This window comes from Microchirus variegatus (genome assembly GCF_963457635.1).
Source record: "Microchirus variegatus genome assembly, chromosome: 14".
Classification (NCBI taxonomy): Eukaryota; Metazoa; Chordata; class Actinopteri; order Pleuronectiformes; family Soleidae; genus Microchirus; species Microchirus variegatus.
In genome coordinates, this window is record NC_139815.1 from 11754727 (window position 1) to 11773221 (window position 18495).

The window sequence follows — 18495 nt, forward strand, 5'->3', positions numbered from 1 at the left end:
TTTTGAAATTCAGGAAATGATCCATTTGCCCTGATGCACTTTGACAGTGAACTGACTTTAGTCACACACAAGTATTTCGGAATGACTTGAAATATTCCATCATAATATTCAGCATATGTTCGTAATACTGTTAATATATGTAATATATGTATGTTCGTAATACTGTTTTTAACATGCAATTTGTTCAGCATGTGAAGTTTTTAGTTCTCATCTTTACATTCAAATAAAAGACGAAACTGCTTTTTCTCTTACATTTTATGACATGATTGAAAAATCACTAGGTTAATTTTATTATGGTTTGCCCTCCGTGCTTGTGGCCAGGTTCAAACAGAGATTTTGTGAAACCTAAAGTCAATGACATGTAACAAGTTTTTCTTAACAAAGGTGCCCTTAACTGTGTGCAATCATATTTGTTTTAATCAATTATTGAAATGTACTAATAATACAAGCTAAATCCATCCATCCATCCATTATCTACCGCTTTATCCTCCAGCAGAGGGTCGCGGGGGTTGCTGTGCCTATCTCAGCTGACATTGGGCAATAGGCGGGGTACACCCTGGACAGTTCGCCAGTCCATCACAGGGCCTCATATAGAGACAAACAACCATTCACTTAATACAAGCTAAATAGTAATTTAACACAGTAATATCATGAAACAGTTCGGATTGACAAACCCCCCCTCATCCATCCAGATGTATTACTGAAGAACTCTTTCCTCTACTGAGTTATATTGTTTTGCTTCTAAAACTTAAATCTATTCCTTCACAGACCAGGATGGTGTAGACATTTCCACAGTCTTCAATTTCCCTCGTTCTTCACCTCCCTCAGAAAAAGGAGGATCCAATTTAGCCATGTGAGGCTAGACCAATAAATTGCTGCCTTACTGAGAATAAGTCTGATTGAGGATTTATCCAATCCTTTATCAAGACTGATTGTTTACTTTTGCCTGAGTTAGACTGGATTGAAAGGGGACCTCTCACTCACTGAGAAAATCTATTAATTTCTCTCTTGTCTCTCGTCTCTATGTCGATGTCTTTCTTCTTATATTCAAGACTCTTGGCATCAGGGTGAGGCCACGGTATGCAATGATTTAATCCTATACCGTCCTTCTGCCAAGTTCCAAGATGCTGCCAAAAAATAAGGAAGGAACGACAGAAAGAAAGAAAGAAAGAAAGAAAGCTCAGTGGTAGAGGTCACCTATAGGTACTTTTAATGACGCTCAAGGTCACTCGGGGGAAGGCAGACCTTTTAGTTAACAAAGCGCTTTAGTCACGCTCACAAAGCTTTTCCTGTCTCACACACACACAAACACACAAACACACCCTCCTCAAGAACAAAATAGGAGAGTAAATGGTTTTTCTGAAAGTGATTCCTACCTCCTTATTATTTATTCATGGGCCTGCTGGTCATTGCAACCTTGAGACCGTCAAGTGTGTGTGTGCGTGTGTGTGTGTGTGTTGAGTCCAATAAGAGGAAAAACTGGAGAGCCCGATAGAAGAGAAAAATGGAGGGGAAGAAAGAAGGGATCGAGGGAGGGAGACTGCGGTTTGGAATGTGGGTTTGGATTTCCGTCCTTGAGGGGTGAGGGGAAGACGATCGATACTAAGGCTGAAAGCAAGGCTGATCAGGTGGCAGCACGAGGCTGCACAAGCACTCAGCAGGAACACAACCTGGACACAAACAAGGTCACCGTGTGACCCCTAACTGGATAGAGACGAGAGACAGAGAGGGGGAGAAAAAAAAGGAGAAAAACGAAGAGCAAGTGGCAGGGTCAGCAGACGAGTGGGAATCTTGAGGTAGAGCTTGCAAATGAAGAACAGACATTAGATGGTATAATGGAATAAAACGAGAAGAACATGCAGCATCTGAGGACATTGTCGTTGCTGAAGAAGGCACTTTGAAAAAGCCATCAAAAGCTTAGAGAAAACGCTTAAGTGTGGGATTTCATACGTGAAATGAGTGTTTGAGTTTGATTTTTCAATATTTTATGGAGGTGGAAGACGGAAAAGGTGACAAAAGGTCAAACTGAATGTAGTCATCGAAATGAGGTGGTAAATTATGTTTATTGTTTTTGCTAACATGGGCTTTAATTTATTCTTGAAATATAAAGTGAGGTAGAGCTCAATTATAGCTTATTTGTACATGTTTTTCAATGTAAAGTCATTATTTCTGGAGGACATAATGGCACAGACATAAGTTGGCTTTTCTTTTTATGTTGATGCTTGGTGATGGTTGTATAACTGCTGCCCTGTGCCTCTGAGAAACGTCTGAAAAGGTCCAGGTTTGTTAAATCAACCTTCACAGTAATTACTTAGACTCAGACAGGATTTCAGCTTTCATGCAGTGTTTCTTTAAGTCTTTATCTCACACTTTATTTCAGATTGGGAGTCAAAACTCAAAGCACTAAACACGTGTCGGGGGGAAGTGTGTCTCTGACCACATGAGACAGTGCGGGGAAAAAAGACAATATCGAGTTAGACAAAAACAAAAACTCATGATATTGCTGGTGATGAGTCTGGGGGCACAACTGTGTGCTGGACTCCACCTATGCCCTGCCTATATATTTGAGTATCTCTAGAGTGTCTGCTGCCATGGTAACGGCCTGCTCTTCACAGACAATCCTCTCTCTGAGTCTAAAAATAATAAAGACAAGGTTTAAATGTTTATATGTTTGCTCATTGAAATGATGGAAAATTAATTTAAAAGTGGGCTACTGGCCATGGATGGATTAATAATGATGCAAATAAAACATGCTAAGCTATAGTGCAATATTCATCATAGTGTGACCATCAGTGACCATGGACACAGTAAAATAAAAATAATGTCTTGATTTTGTCTCAAAGGTTGATGATTCCTCTGCTTCCTGTAATTTCATATACAGCCCTGGTCTCACATTACAGAGGCAGAATGAGCAATAATGGCATTCATATTGTATGGCAAGGTTAGAGAGAGGGATGGTGGATTCAATATCAGTGAGTCAGTTTTATTGAACATTTGCTGTGTGCGATCATGGCACACAGAGAGCTTGGTCGGTGTCTCACTGATATACTGTATATAAAGACATAGTAATGACGACATGCTGTTCATTTTACTCAGAAAGCAGTTATTTAAAGGTGAAGTAAGTAGTTTATAGTGCCATCTAGAGGAGAGGCTGAAATTTACAACAAAGAACTGCTCCTCTGCTCACCCCCTCCCTTCCCTGAGCGCTACGGTATCCTCAGCCGGTCAAATGTCGTCCTCGTCGTCTTTCTCCGTGTCAGCAGATGAGGTTCGTGAGGCGAGGGAGAGGGCGAGCTACCGCGGCCGTAGCAGATAGAGTGGAGGCGGGACTTCCGCTACAAGTAAAGAGACGCTTGATTTGTTCTCTCGCACTTGTCCTTACAGGCTCCGGTAGAAACATAGCGTCTCGCTGCTAACAGTGGCAATGCGACCGCGGCCCGCGACCATGTTATTTTACATGACTTTTTGAAACACTACGAAAATGAAACAAAAACTATTACACAGCGACTAGACAATGCAGGAGCACATAATATGTATAAAAAAGTGGATTGTGGGTTATATAAACCCATAAATACTACACAGTGTCCCTTTAACTGAAGTTTTAGATATATTAATTAGCCATGTTTGATTTGACAGTAATTGTGTTTTACTTAAACACTCTGAGGCCATCGATTGTTCTAATTTGTGATTTATCTTGTCTCTCTTTCTATTTTTGTTGCTAATCCTCTCATATCATCCCCCTCCACACACACTGTTTTCTTTTATCACCTGTTTCCTCTCTGAACTTCCACGTCACTCACGCAATGAATCTGCAAAGTAAGAACCATCCAAGAGATTCTCGCTCACCTATCTTCCCCACCCTATTTTCCTCTTCTCCTCACAGCGTCTTCATAATAACCCTCCATCTCTCCTCCCAGTGACAGATAATTAAACCAACACTTCAATGGGCAAGTTAGTTTAGTCTCATACTGTACGTCATCCACACCTTGTCACTTCCAGTCTCTCAGTGTATGTACTTTGCGAAGCAAAGAGATGCTGAACATCGTCTCAGTTCATTCTTTAAAACAGCTATTAACAGCCTGGCAGACTAGTTTCTTGGCACGAGTGTCATTTTGCAGGTTTCAGTCTTTTCCCACCCTTTTACCTCTGATATGTGCCTGCTCTTTGTGTTTGTCTCAGTGCCTGTGTTTGTTTGGGCCCATATATGTGCCAAGTACTATTCCTCGATAACAGGATTACCATCTTAAGCTCATTTGCGGTACGCGAGCCAGTTGGATGGATAAAGCACTGTACTGGAGTTACATAAAAAGAAAAAAGAGTTAGAAAAATTGTAGACGTCAGGCTTGGCAAGATCCCTCCGAGTAAGTGAAAGGGAATATAAAGGTTTTAAACTCTGTAACACCCCCAGAAAGCAGCCACGGCACACGGAGGACCTCACAACCTAAGCGTCAGCCTACAGTGATTATTCTGTGGTCAGGAGGATTAAACTCTTTTAATGGCTTTGACACAGATGTGCCTGTGAATGTCTGAAGTGATCTCACTTGAATAGTTCAATTCTTTGCCTGCATTGTAATATTTCATGTAATTCCGTTGTCTTCCGCTTATCTTGTCACTGGGGCAGCAGCTTTAACAAGGAAGCCCAGCTCACCCTCTCCCCAGCCACTTCTTCCAGCTCCTTCTTCCAGGTGGGCGTTCCCAGGCCAGTCAGAGAGATGTAATCCCTCTAGTAGGTCTCCTCCTGCAAGGGTTGGACATGTCCATGAGGCATCCTAACCAAATGCTCAAACCACCTCAGCTGGCTCCTCTCACCCTAGGCTGAGCCCAGTTACTCTGCAGAGGAAACTAATTTCAGTCGTCTGTATTTGCAATCTTGTTCTTTGGGTCATTACCCAAAGCTCATGACCATAGGTGAGGGTTGGAACGTAGATTAACCGTCAAATAATAGCTTCACCTTTCGGCTCAGCTCCCAGACCTGAGACCAGTTGAGCGTCCACATCACTGCAGGCGCTGCCCCGATCCACCTGTTGATCTCCCGCTCCATTCTCCGCACACTCGTGAACGAGATCCAGAGATACTAAGGGTGCACCTACAGCATTTGGCGTAGATGTGAATGTAATCTCGGTACTTTGGTGCGCACCAAATCAACCGGCAGACCCCTCTATCTGCTCTACTTTGGTACGGTTCCTCTGGTGTGAAAGCAACCAAACCAAATGTGACGGAACAGTATAGTTAATGCATCATAGGTATACAGGAGATACAGGATTACCCCGAATTTTCACCTGGCACATCGGCGGCGGCCTTGTGAGCCAGCCGTATTCAGCGAGCCAGCGATCAGCTCCGGTGACCGTGGCTCTTACGCTCCGTGGCAGTGGCACGCCCAGTGGAAATGGGAGGCTAGTCTGGTTCCGGTGCCGATGGTCTTCGCGGTCTGTTTTGGTTCGTTTAGAACTGCATATGTGAACGCAAACCGTACACATGTCTGTTTGCTACATTGTAACATTTTTCCGACTGGTGCAGACCAAAGCAATCGAACTATAGGTGTGAAAGCCCCCTAAAACTCCTCTTCTTAGGGCAGGACTTCTCCCCTGAATCCAGAGTGGGCAATTCACCCTTTGGCCTCAGACTTGAAAGTGCTAATCTTCATCCCAACCGCTTCACGCAAGGATGCAAACCTCCCCGGCAAGAGCTGAAGGTCTTAGTTTGATGAAGCTAAGAGGAGCACATCATCTGCATAAACTAGAGATGAGATCCTCCCGCTCCACCCCAAGGCTGCGCCTCGAAATTCTGTCCATAAAGTTTATCAAACGAATAAGAAATACATTCAACATTTCTTAGTTGTTGTTGTGTTGGCACTTTTCAGTTGAGACAGAAGGGTAAAAGGGTCTGACAGCCATTGGACCGTGTCTGCTGGATCCTGTTGTGACATGTCACTCCGAGGAGGCTCAGAGGCAGATCAGCAGTAAGAGGGAATCTCTGTGTGTGTGTGTGTGTGTGTGTGTGTGTGTGTGTGCTCTCGCATGTTGCGTGTAAGTGTGTGAAGACCAATGTTGCGAACAATTTTAAGCTTAGATACAGAAGGGTAAAAAGGAAACAGAGATGGGGAAGAACGGTGAGAGATTGAGACAAAGCTCAACCACACACACACACACAAATATACCGAGAGAATATACAAAGGACAGACAGCTGCAGGTGACTGACCCGTCACTATATAGTTGCACCATCAGCCTTCTCCCTCACCATAGCAGCACACACCCTTCTTATCCTCCTCTTTATATCTGGCACCAATGTCTCGGAGCTAGAATCTGCTGGCTGTTTATTCTGTACTTGCAACTTATACAGCAATCCAACACGAGAGCTCTGTGATAAATCCTGAATTTATGAAGCTCATAATGTTCAGGGTTTTTTTTTTGGTTTTTTTGTTTGGCAGTGTGTCACGCAGGTGTTGATTTAACCCTTTGTTTTCTTTGTTTTGGGTTTTGGCAGTCAAACATTGAAAAATGATTGTAATATTATGTCCATTGAACATTATAACCGTCGTAAAAGTTGTGTTTTATTGCAGGACTGTCGTGTTGTGTTTAGCAAGGTGTGTACATAGCTAATAAACTGACACCTCAGTGTATTGTTAATATCCATCTGTGTTATGGACACATTTACTGTGGCTGGAGATGCTGTGAGCCACCACTCTTAACTTAAAGCTTTTCAGGCTCCATTTGCATAAACAAGTGGAATCGTCAATACGTTACGTACTGCTGTAATCCTGATGGCCAAAATAGTTTCAGCTTTAAGAAGGACTGAACAATTTGATGACAATATCTTGCAATTTATTCTGACAGATATTTAATTGGACTTAATTGGGCTATATACAAATTGTGATATACAACATAGAACAATTACATTTTAGCCTTGTTTCACCATGTGATTTTAATAATGTTTACACCTGAATCCCAGACCCTCCAGAAAAATCACAGGTCTAAATAATCAGATCAGTGATGGCTTTGGCTTTAGGGTTTATTCTGGGTCATAGTCATACTGTCCTGACTTTACATGAGTCATGATTTTATTAACACCTGTGCTGGTAAAACATGTCAAAATGGCTGCTGGGCAAGGAGCTTATTGACATTTTCAAATCCGAGAGGCAGCTTTCCCTTTTTAAACAGTGAATGCATCTGTACCCTTTTAGTCTGGAAAATAAAGCATTGTCAGATGCATCTGAAGCTTTGTGTTACCCCGAGGAAGCAGAAAGTAATAAAAAATGTGAACAACTAAAATGTAGATCGGTGCCACTGTTATTTTAAGAGTGCATTATCAAGATAGTGAGTGTATTGTCTTACTGTGGCCTTTAGCACTTCACTGGGTTTCTTGCACATTATTGTAAGCCGATGGTTAATTAGGGGAAAACCAACCTTTTTGAAGCAAACAACTGGCACAGCAACAGTTATCTTCCCTGTAAAGCAGAAGTGAATGTGGACGTCCCCCTTAACACTCTCACACTGTGTAAATATTTGTTTCAATCGTCACATAGACCCAAATATCTTGACTTTCCTTATTGCTGTAATAAAGGCAGAATTTGACTGAATAAAGTCTGATGCATTACCAACAGTGTGTTTTGTAAAAGGGGATTACTGCAAACAATGATCGGGAAAACATTTCACCACTAATGGAAAATTGACTGGCCCACTTGGCTCTGGTCAGTGTTTTAGTGCAATTCTTCAATAACCACATTTTGCGTACGGGGCTAATGGCACCATTCGCCCACCATCGCATAATATATAAACACAAAGTGGTCCCTAACTTCCCCCGCAAAAAAACTCTGACAAGACCTGCTCTTTTCTCTGCACTGTTTCCGTTCTACATCTGTGTCCTAGACAGCTTGCAGCTCTCCAGCTGAATACAGAAACGGCAAACAAAACCTGCTTCATGTCGACCCAAATCCCGTGGGATCTTAAGTCTCGCCCTCCACATTACATTCTAAGTAGAGCTCTGACACAATAAACGCATCATATGTGGTGGACAAAAGATTTTACACATGTTAATGGACATGAATATAACACTAGATCTTTTATTAAGTTAAGTTTGGCTTATAAAAAAAAGAGGAAAAGGGGGAAAAAATAGGGATAACAATAAGACGAGGGAAAGAATAGAGAAAGGACTGGGGGAGATATCCAGACCTATATCCATCGAGACCTGAGTGTAAAAGACGGAGCAGCATGCCCATGCCTATTGAAGGGAGAGAAAAGAAAGAGGTGTGAAGGGAGAGGTCGGGAAAAAGGGAGCACAGGTGATGGTTTTAAGCTGCTGGTGTCACAGGCAGATAAAGGCTCCTCTGCCTCCTGGCTGTCATCTGCATTGCACACAATATCCCCTTTATTCGCAATATCACCTCTCTCCATTTTGCTTCATCTGCCTCCCTGGTGGAACAACTCCCAGTGTGAAGCACTTCTTCTCTTGCCATCACACTGCTGCCAGCAATTCTTTATATATCATTCCCTCTCATTCTCTTTCTTGCTTGCTCTCTCTTACTGAAAATACTGAAAAAATGTATCTCACTTACATGTACACATGCCTTTTTTTTTCTCCTCAAACACATACTTTTACCTTACCTTGTGTATTTCTTACCAATTCGGGCTGTTTGTCCAGTACATTTAAACCTCCAGAGTTTCCTTTTACCCTGAAATGAATAACATGAGCACAATGAAAGGACACATCAATAAACAAGTGGTAACTGCTTTTTACTGAAAATATTAAACTCGTTCCACTTTCCCATAATATTCCACAGCTCCGTATCACACAATCCTGCAATTAAATTGTGTCTACAAATGGCAAAATGGCAGCAAACAATATTTATTATGGAGTTCTGTATGATTTCTCCTTATCTTTTAATCCTTCAATTGATAGGATAAAGACAGAGGAACACAGATGCACACTTTCACCCACTCTCCCCCCCTTTCTATCTCTCACAAAGGTCCACACACACACACACACACACAAACTGGAGCCACTAAACCATGGAGAGACAGGGTTCGGTTCATTGCTCACCTTGGCCGGTTTGATCAATGGCAGTCCGCCTTCTCAAAATCCCTCCCACAAACAGAGCTGAATAAACAGACATGGAGCGTTTACACAGGCCCTGATAATCCACTAATCCATACAACCTGCTTTCTAACCAAGACACACACACACACACACACACACACACAGAAACACACACTCATTTGCATGAACACATTCTCTGGACACGGATACTGTGTGCACTTCATATCAGAGACTAAAGCATGGAGTGTGCAGGAAACACAGCTCTATATGCAAACATTTGCACATTGTGTGTGTCAGACACTTTTTGCCATTATCCTCTCCAAACCTTCCCAGGAAGACATGTTGATAGTCTTGTCAGTGTTCATAACAGACAGAAGGGTTAAAAGGGATTAATGGACTGCACACAGTTGCTCAGACTTGCATACAGAAGCGAGGAAAAACAACTCGGCGCTGATGCGTTCGCAGGCTTTGATGCGCCTGTGATGTTCGGGACAGTGTGTTTGATTTGATTAATTGAGTGAGAGTATCATGTAGCCGTCTGAAGCGCGGTGTTCGCAACAGCGAGACGGGATAATTGAAGCATGAAAAAGCCAAATAGATTTTGTCAAAACTCGTAATGGTCTGAGTTCGGCGTCACGGACACCTCGAATTCAGCGCTTGATTCTTCGGAGCAGACTGGGATTTTATCACCAGGATAAAAAGATAAAGGCGTTTTTTTTTTTTAATTTTTATCTTAGTCAGACAATTTTATGACATGCCCCAAGACAATAAGAAAGCTGTCTGTCTTACCCACACACTATTATTTTTTACTATATATGCTTATTACTACTGAAAATCACTTCATGAAAGCTATTGTGTTTGAAAGCTTCCAGACTTTTTGTGTTGGGTATTCTGTGGATTACTTTTAAATTCACATTTGCAATTATTACATGTAAGCCCATGTTGAAATGCAACAAGAAATTATTAATAATTTAAAAAAACAATGTTGTGGTTGGCTATGATGTGGAGTATTGTTTTCAGTGGCTCTGTGCTTCTGCACTTGCACTTGCACTTGCCACAATGACCAACAGAGGCCGCCAGAGGCTTGAAGTCTGTCATCTCTGGTTGCCTTGTTCTCAAATAGAGAGGACAATCACTCACTGCTTTTCAGCCTGCTGTTACTCTTCAATCAACATTATAAATTGCCACTTTAAGTACTTGTTTTTTCTTTGTCACAACAAAGAGACATACATCGTTACCATTTATTCGCACTTATGACTAATGTGCATCAACTTGAAGACTGGTTTGGGTAAAGAGATAGTTAGAATGGGTGCTGTTTTTCTTTTACTTCATCTTTTCAAAGTTTTGACATTGAAATTGTCTTTCTCAGCAGTCCACTTCAATTTGACTGATTGTGTCCCTCAGTACATTTCACTCTCACCTACAGTGTCTTCGTCGATTCAACATTTCCCCCCTCTCTGTCTTTCGTTATCTCCAGGTTCGGTGGACGAAGACAGCGGGCAGCGCATCGGAAAAATTCCAAGAAACATCCATCTACAACGAGACCCTGCGTATCAAGGGCATCCAGAGGGTGCAGGGGGGTCGCTACTACTGCAAGGCCGACAACGGGGTGGGGGTGGCTGCCATCAAGTCCATCCGCGTAGATGTGCAATGTAAGTGGGCAGGAAGAAAGTGGGGAGAAAAAAAAAAAAAAAAAAAGTCTACTTCTAGACCACATCTGACTTTCACTATAGCCATTCCCATTTTAGAGAGGACCAACACAGGGAGAGATAGAAAGATTGGAGGAGTAAAGATGAAAGACAGATTGAGGATGAGATTTCAGGTGGGAATGGCTTCCAGGAGTATCTGATGACTTACCGTGGAGATGATGAAAAGCATAGTTGGGGGATTAGGCCCGGAAAGAGGATAGATCAAATAGAATCTCACTATTAGGGAAGGGTATAGATAAGAGGGCGCAACGCATTAAAAACTAACATCTCAATTCCAGTGCACTTTATGTTTGTAGAATACAGTCTACAACACAGGAGTGTGTTCTGCCAATTAGGGTAATTAGAGGGAAGACCAATACGTAAAATCAGATACTCCTGGACACAAGTGAAGTCTGCGGGGTATTTTCAGAGTTCTCTAACAGTTAATCCAGGCAGTACAGGCCCCCTAACTGACTGTTTCTCAACCAACCCATGTCTCACTCATTTGAGTGATTTGACACCACTTAACATCATAGGTAAATGACTATTTGGCTGCATAACAAACCTTTGTTTTGCTGCACATTTTTGTGACACAAAATGATGTAACAGGAACCTTTTATTTCGGGGCACCAATATTTATCAGGCACCGGTAATTTTCCAATGTCACAATCAACATTATCTGAAGGAGAGATGCAGCACATTTTCCCGAAAAACTACGGCAATCAAAAATACATCTACTGACGTTGTAGGAAGATTAACAAGGCTCTGCAACGTCAGAGCTGCTTCTTCACATTATTTGTGGCGTTGCACTAATTGATTAAGCCGTTTGATTGAGATTGTTAATTGAAGATATAGTTTGGTGTCCTTATTCCTTGAACCATCATCGTTTTTTTAACATGAAAAAGCTTTCAAAATTTGTTCTTTGCAGTCAAGGGTTAGCGTGAATCTCTGTAAATCTAAATCTCCTAATTTCACTGTATAACGCTGTGAAAATATTGAATACCAAATTGAATTTTTCCGTTGACTTTGCAGCCCCCATCTCCCTTTGAGTCAGGGCACGGTGTTCATAATGGAACCCTCACTCGTGTAACTGTATGTGGACAGTTGAGAAGCAGTGTTGTGTTGTAGGGGCCCTGTGCTGCTGCTTGTTTCACTGCCCTACTGTCCCTGTGAGTCAGGGGCCAGGTCATTGTGACAGGTAGATTCACATACAAGCGTTCACACATCACTTCATCACAGCACCTTGAAATCCTTATCCACTCCTTCTATCCTTGTAGTTCCTTCTTTCTCTGATTCAGTCATTTTAACAGCACATTTACAGACTAATAGAACGTAGTAAAAAAAATGATGATTTTCTAAGGACCCCCATAATATCCCATCCCTTTGAATTTATTTCTTCAGTTGCTTTGTCTTTTGCACAGTACAACACTACAGCCTTTGGCATCAAATCACTACATGAGTAGAAAATAATTACTGTACATTTAGGATAGTAGAAATTAAAATTAGTAAAGTAAATTAGTAAATTAGGTTTACTAGTAAATAAAAAAAACCTTTATGTTTAATAGACTGTATGATTTTAATGGGAGACCAAGCATATATCAACCATGCACATAATAGGAATAGCGTAACCAATGAAATTTGAACTCTTAAACATGTATGCATTTAGTCAAATACACTATTTATCAAAGACATGGTGTGGTTAGACGATGCGTACACAGACACACACTGACCGTATGTGGCCTCATCCTCTCTGTCTTCTCTCCCCATTCCCTTTCTGTTGATGGCGTTAGTTCTCCCCAGGTGCCAGCTCGGCCCCTGCTGTGCAGCTGGTAATTGTAGGGGTCCTGGGTAGTAAATAGGTTGTACCGTGAGTGCAGTTGTGACAGGAGCTTTGTGGAAAATAACCAGCTCTGATGGCCGGTTCTTGTTCAATTTTGCTATCGCCCATGCTGCGTTACACCCAGCGGCATTCAACCATGCCTCCTACACAGGGCGAGTTTGCTGCTAGAATGATGTAGCAATTAGCTCAGGCCAAGTGGGCGAAATTTTAACACATGCGAATGCCAAACTCGGTCCTTTTTATTAGATATGCAGGCCAAGTAGGAAGAAAATTTATTGACAAGGACAAAAGGAGAGATAGATCGTAGCGGTGTACAATATTGGACTTTCTGCCGATATCCGATATGCCAGGTAACCGAAACTGATATACACACATCTGCGCCCAACTGCAGAGGTCATGAAGTCTTTTGTAGTGAAATGAACACAATGTTTTGCCTACTCATGATGCAGCAGATATATATATATATATATATATATATATATATATATATATATATATATATATATATATATATATATACATTTTATTCATTGAGCAAAATAAATAAATGTTGTAGAGGGCGCTAGCATAGAATTCAAGGAGTTTGCAGCCCATTTAGCCTGCAGATTAGTGTATGCCAATATCTGATATGTTTTAAAGGTCCCATATTATGCAAAATCAACTTTTTAATCATTAAAATCCTTATATTTGTCTCTGGATGTCCCATAAGTCACCAATGTGTGAAAAAAGATGACTCACTCATGTTTTTTTTGGTCCTCCTCAGTCTAAGTACAGGAGATAAAACAAGCGATGTTGACTTCTGCCCTCACTGGGATGTCACAATGCGCTAAATTCCTGAAAGTATTGTCTCCTGGAGCTCTGCTTTGTCCGTAAAACACACGAGAGTGCTGGCGAGGGCAACGGCATCCGAAAACCTGAAGTCTGCGAAGTCCGCAAAAAGTTCTATTCTTGGCTCCACAGTGCAGCGCAGAGTTCTACACAAACTTCCAGCCTCAGAGGATTTATCTGTTCAGTGGATACATGTTATATATGACGGCAATGTGCCTGCTAGAGCCTGCAAATGATCACTTTATCCAAATGCTAACTGCTATTAGCTCCCAGTAGCCTCTCTGGCTGATGTCATTTCCTTTCCCTTAAGTTTTGTTTTACTTTTATTTTTTGTTGAGGTGGATCTAAACAGAGTGTTCTGAACAGGGCTGTTTTGGCAGGATGATTCATCCTTATGGTATTTTGACCAAAGCATGTCACAGACATGTTCATTAGGACACCAGGGAACTAGATTAACTTGGAAAAATGGAGGATATATATGGGACCTTTAAAACCAATATCTGCCGATACTGATATCATGTGAAATGTGATTTACAGTGAGAAAGGAGGTAAGAGAGAGATACATACATACGCTTTTCAAATCGGATGCTTCCAACAGAGCAGTTATTAGAGAAGAGGGCAGAACATGCTGTTACTTTTAGCTCTTCATTTTCTCTCAAACACACATTATATCATTTGAATAATAATTTGAGAAATAGGTTTAGGTTCATCTGCACATGAGGTCATCCGTCCTACAACCGTGGCTTCATACAATCGCATGAATGCAAACAAGAAACGCCCACATGCACATACTCATTCATACATAGCCTCTCCCACACACATCTGTTTTCATGCACATATACGACAATTCACACCGAGTAACTCGCCATGCGTCACTCAAACCATGCATATACTGTATGAGGCACACGCAGACAATTTAAAGTCACCGTGTGAGTGCATGCATGTGTGAAAGTTGGAGTAACAGGGAAAAAAGTGAGTGACGGTTGGAAACCGAAGAGATGACAGAGAAAATGGGCGGAGAGTTTGACGATTGGAGCAAAGGCACATTTAATATTCTGCTTTGAATTGCAGGCACATACAAGTCACTCATATATTTCTAATGTTGACAGTCTGTCTCTGTCTTACTCAGTCATTCACTTTCTTTTTTTTTTGTCTCTCCCATTTTTGGTTTTTCTACCTGCATCCAAATATGTCTTCCGGTTGTTTTCCTCTGTCCCACTACCTTTTCTTTTCTCTCGCTGTTTCTAAACTATTTTTACTTTCAAACTCTGGATCTAGTTTGTAAATACGTTTCTAATTCAGCATGTTTACGTAATACCAATATGACTATGAATACACAAATACAAGCAAAGGCATCTATCTATCTATCTATCTATCTATCTATCTATCTATCTATCTATCTATCTATCTATCTATCTATCTATCTATCTATCTATCTATCTATCTATCTATCTATCTATCTATCTATCTATCTATCTATCTAATTACTGCCGAGCTAAATTTCAATATTTCCGTTTTCCAATTAGATTTGAACTTTTGCATTAATCCTTAATTAAACCACATAGTGTAGCTGCACAAAGACTTTCCACTCATCAACACCTCATCCGCCATCTTCCCCTCTCAGACCTCCCTCATCACCTGACTAGTGACCTGGCACTCTAACCACCGAGGGAGTGGGGCAGCGAGCAGGCGGGGTGTAACTTTATGTAGCCTCTACCGATGGGATGGACTTGGTTCAGAAACCCAAAACAATGACTGGGATAAAACTAAAACTAAATCACTATTGAGGAAAAAAAAAAAAAAAAGGTTTTACACAAATTAAACTCCTGTCTGTGGATTCATCACTCTCTCTGGGGCACATCAAGGTAAGTGGAAAAGTGTTCCATTAATGATGTTTTCAAGGTATGGTGGCAATGTTGTGACCGAACTGTTTTTCTTTCCAGGTTTAGTAGTTGTTTTTTTGCTTTTGTCAAAATGTGACTCAAGATCATTGTCAAAGACAGCAAATCTGACTCAGATTAAAGGATGTGGTGCAGGTGCACTCACACATCTCTCTCTCTTACACACTTTTCAATTCATCCATCGTCTACCGCTTTATCCTCCACATGACGGGCGCAGGGATGCTGTGCCAATCTCAGCTGATATAGGGCGATAGGCGGGGTCACACTGGACCTGGACAGTTCGCCAGTCCATTACAGGGTACACATATAGCGACAAACAACCATCCACTCTCACTCTCACACCTACAGTAAATTGAGAGTGTCCAATTTACCTAATCCCCATATCGCATGTTTTTGGACTGTGGGAGGAAACTGACGCACACATGGGAAGAACATGCACTTTTCAATTCAATTCAAATTATTTTTTTTTACTAGGCTGTGCTTGGCTTGTGTGTGCGTTGTGTGAGTAAAGTGAATTAATATCACATAAAGAGCGGGAACTAAGGAGAGAACAGCATACTGTCACGATTGTGGCATTTAAATGATTATATAACATAGTTAAGTAACAATTTCTCTAATTGGGTAACAGGAAAATACTGATAATAATAATCCTGTCCGGAGCACTCTCATTAGTTCTGGCATCTGTGAAATTGCTGCTTGAATGGTCTGATGTATTGATCTAGATCAGAAGCCTCCTGAAGCATGGTGTTTGATATCATGCTTCTGCTCAGTGAACGTAATAACTTTGGCTTTGGTTGGAAACATCCCCCACCTGCCTACCTACCCCCCCAAAAAAACCCCCAAAAAAACAGCAACCCAAAAGCACAGGAATGAATCCACATTAGAGAAGCCTGATATCTCTATGGAGGGAAGTTGAATCTTGTCAAAGATAAGTGCAAACATTGCTTGAATATAGATGCAAATAAATAAAGAAATCTAGTTAAAGAAATAGGCACGTTGACATGTATTGACACTTTCACACGTTTTATTTAGCACTGAATTTATTAGGCCTATGATGCAGTCAGCCACTCACTATAATGTTTAACTTCTCATCAATGCTCTATGGTGCACATACATAGGTATTAAAGTGAAAATACACTCACAGTATCACTGCTTCAAAAGCAGTTTCAATGTTTTTATAAAATGTTGTACATATAAACGGATATCTGCAGTACATTCGCAGATAAACACTCATGGTTCTCCTTGCATATTGCTCTCTGACATTCTGATTGGCGCTTTAACATTAGGGAATCTTTCAGTCGACTATACTAATGTGATAAAGGTATGCGATGAATAGGAAAGGCTCTATGGCTCAAGACTGAAAGGATGTTATTTATCCCTGAGGGGAAATTTAAGGCACGTAGAGCAGTTTACAAGAGACAAACAAAATTTGTTTTGTAAGAATAATGTGTATATATATATATATTATATATGTACATATTTTGTTCTTATATGTATATTTTTTATTATAAATATATATACATATATATATATATATATGTGTGTATATATGTATACATATAAATATATATGTGTGTATATATGTATACATATATATGTATATGTGTATATATGTATACATATATATGTATATGTGTATATTTGTATACATATATATGTATGTATGTATATATATATATATACATACATATATATATACACACATATATATATATATAATAAAAAATATGCGTATAAGAACAAAATATGTACATAATTGTGCCAAATAGTTGCCGCTGTCACCACTCTAAGGCTGTGGATTTAACCCCAGCTGGAGTTTTCATGTCTCTCTATGACAGTGTGTGTCTCCTCTTCCACACTCAGGTCAGCTGAACTGTAGAATTTCCCTGGCTATTCGTTACCTATGCAGAATGTGTGCATTTTTTATCCAGTGAATACAATTTAGACAACAAAAAACAATTTGATGGGACTGAAATGAAACCGAAAAACGACATATGGACCAGAATCTTTAAGATAAGTGCATATATCCTTGTGCGCTTGATAAATAATGACGTGTCTCTAAATTGAAGAAAAGGTTTATCAAGGTGACCTCTTCAAACTTCAGAGGGGAAAATCCTTGTATTGCAGCACATTTTCCTGTTCATTCAGGTTGCACTTTAATGTCTCAATACATGAAGGTTGGTCTTTAAAGCACACGTAGACTGGAAGGTCCAATTAACGCTGTTTTTTTGTGTGTATCTGCACCAGTACCTCGTTTATGAAGCCCTAAAGTTTTGAAACAAACAGTTCAGCCACTGTTGAGAACGCTGGTTTTTTTTGTATTTTGATACTGAGTAGCAGTGCATCCACCGTTCAAGAGGGGGTGATGCACTTCTGAGAGCTGACGTGCTAATTATGTGACTTCCTGTATTGGCCAAACAGTTGGGAAAGCTCTCTTTGGCTGGCCAATCACAACACAGTCAGTCTTCTGGGGGTGAGATTTCAGTCTGAAACAGCACGGCTGAGGAGAGCTTCAGTGAGGAGAGATTTCTATCGGCTCATTTACAGCAACTAGGAGGTTTTTGACCATAAAAACAAGTTAATGTATGTAAGTAGACCTCCATAACTCACATTATGTGAGATAGGACCACTCTATGTGAGCTTTAATGTTTTGTTTTTTGGAAAGAATTTTTGTATTTTATGTAAAAACATTAAACATTAAATTAATTTTTTTATGTTTGCGCTTGGTTATGGAAGTGTGGGCGTGTTTCATCCTGCAAATGCTGAATACGATTTATAACCAAAGCCCAGGCCTTAATATTAGAAAAATAGAAAGACCATTCATCTCCATTATGATGGTGACCATCGTGCATTATTGTGTGAAAAGGGGGAAATAAAGAGATGAGCAATACCACAGAAATGGCGGTGTTGTCTGAGGGTGTTACTTGATGAATACACATTCTGAAATACAAAATCTCAACCTACCTACTTTGCAGTTTGTTTATTTGTGTTTTCAGATCAAAATAGTTCAGTAAGAAGACTGAGCATGGCCATTTGTGCCTTGTGAGTTTACAGTAGATATCTGGGGCAGTCAGTATCAAAGGCTACACAAGTGAAACTGTATGTGAACTGATGTATGGCATGTATGGCAGAAAGCACCCACACAGCGGAGAAGCTGTTGGTCACACCAGCTGCCCCATTACATACAGTGCACTGACTGTATATA

General features: G+C 40.7%; 1 protein-coding gene across 1 annotated transcript in view; it reads left to right on the plus strand.

Annotated features, from left to right (window-relative positions):
• mdga1 (MAM domain containing glycosylphosphatidylinositol anchor 1) overlaps window positions 1-18495 on the plus strand; it is a gene marked incomplete at both ends in the record, with an annotated part of 169146 nt that overhangs the window by 57047 nt on the left and 93604 nt on the right. The window contains one exon of the mRNA XM_083901189.1: window positions 10511-10685. Coding sequence (XP_083757315.1) covers window positions 10511-10685 — 175 coding nt within the window. The remainder of the gene's footprint in view (window positions 1-10510; window positions 10686-18495) is intronic.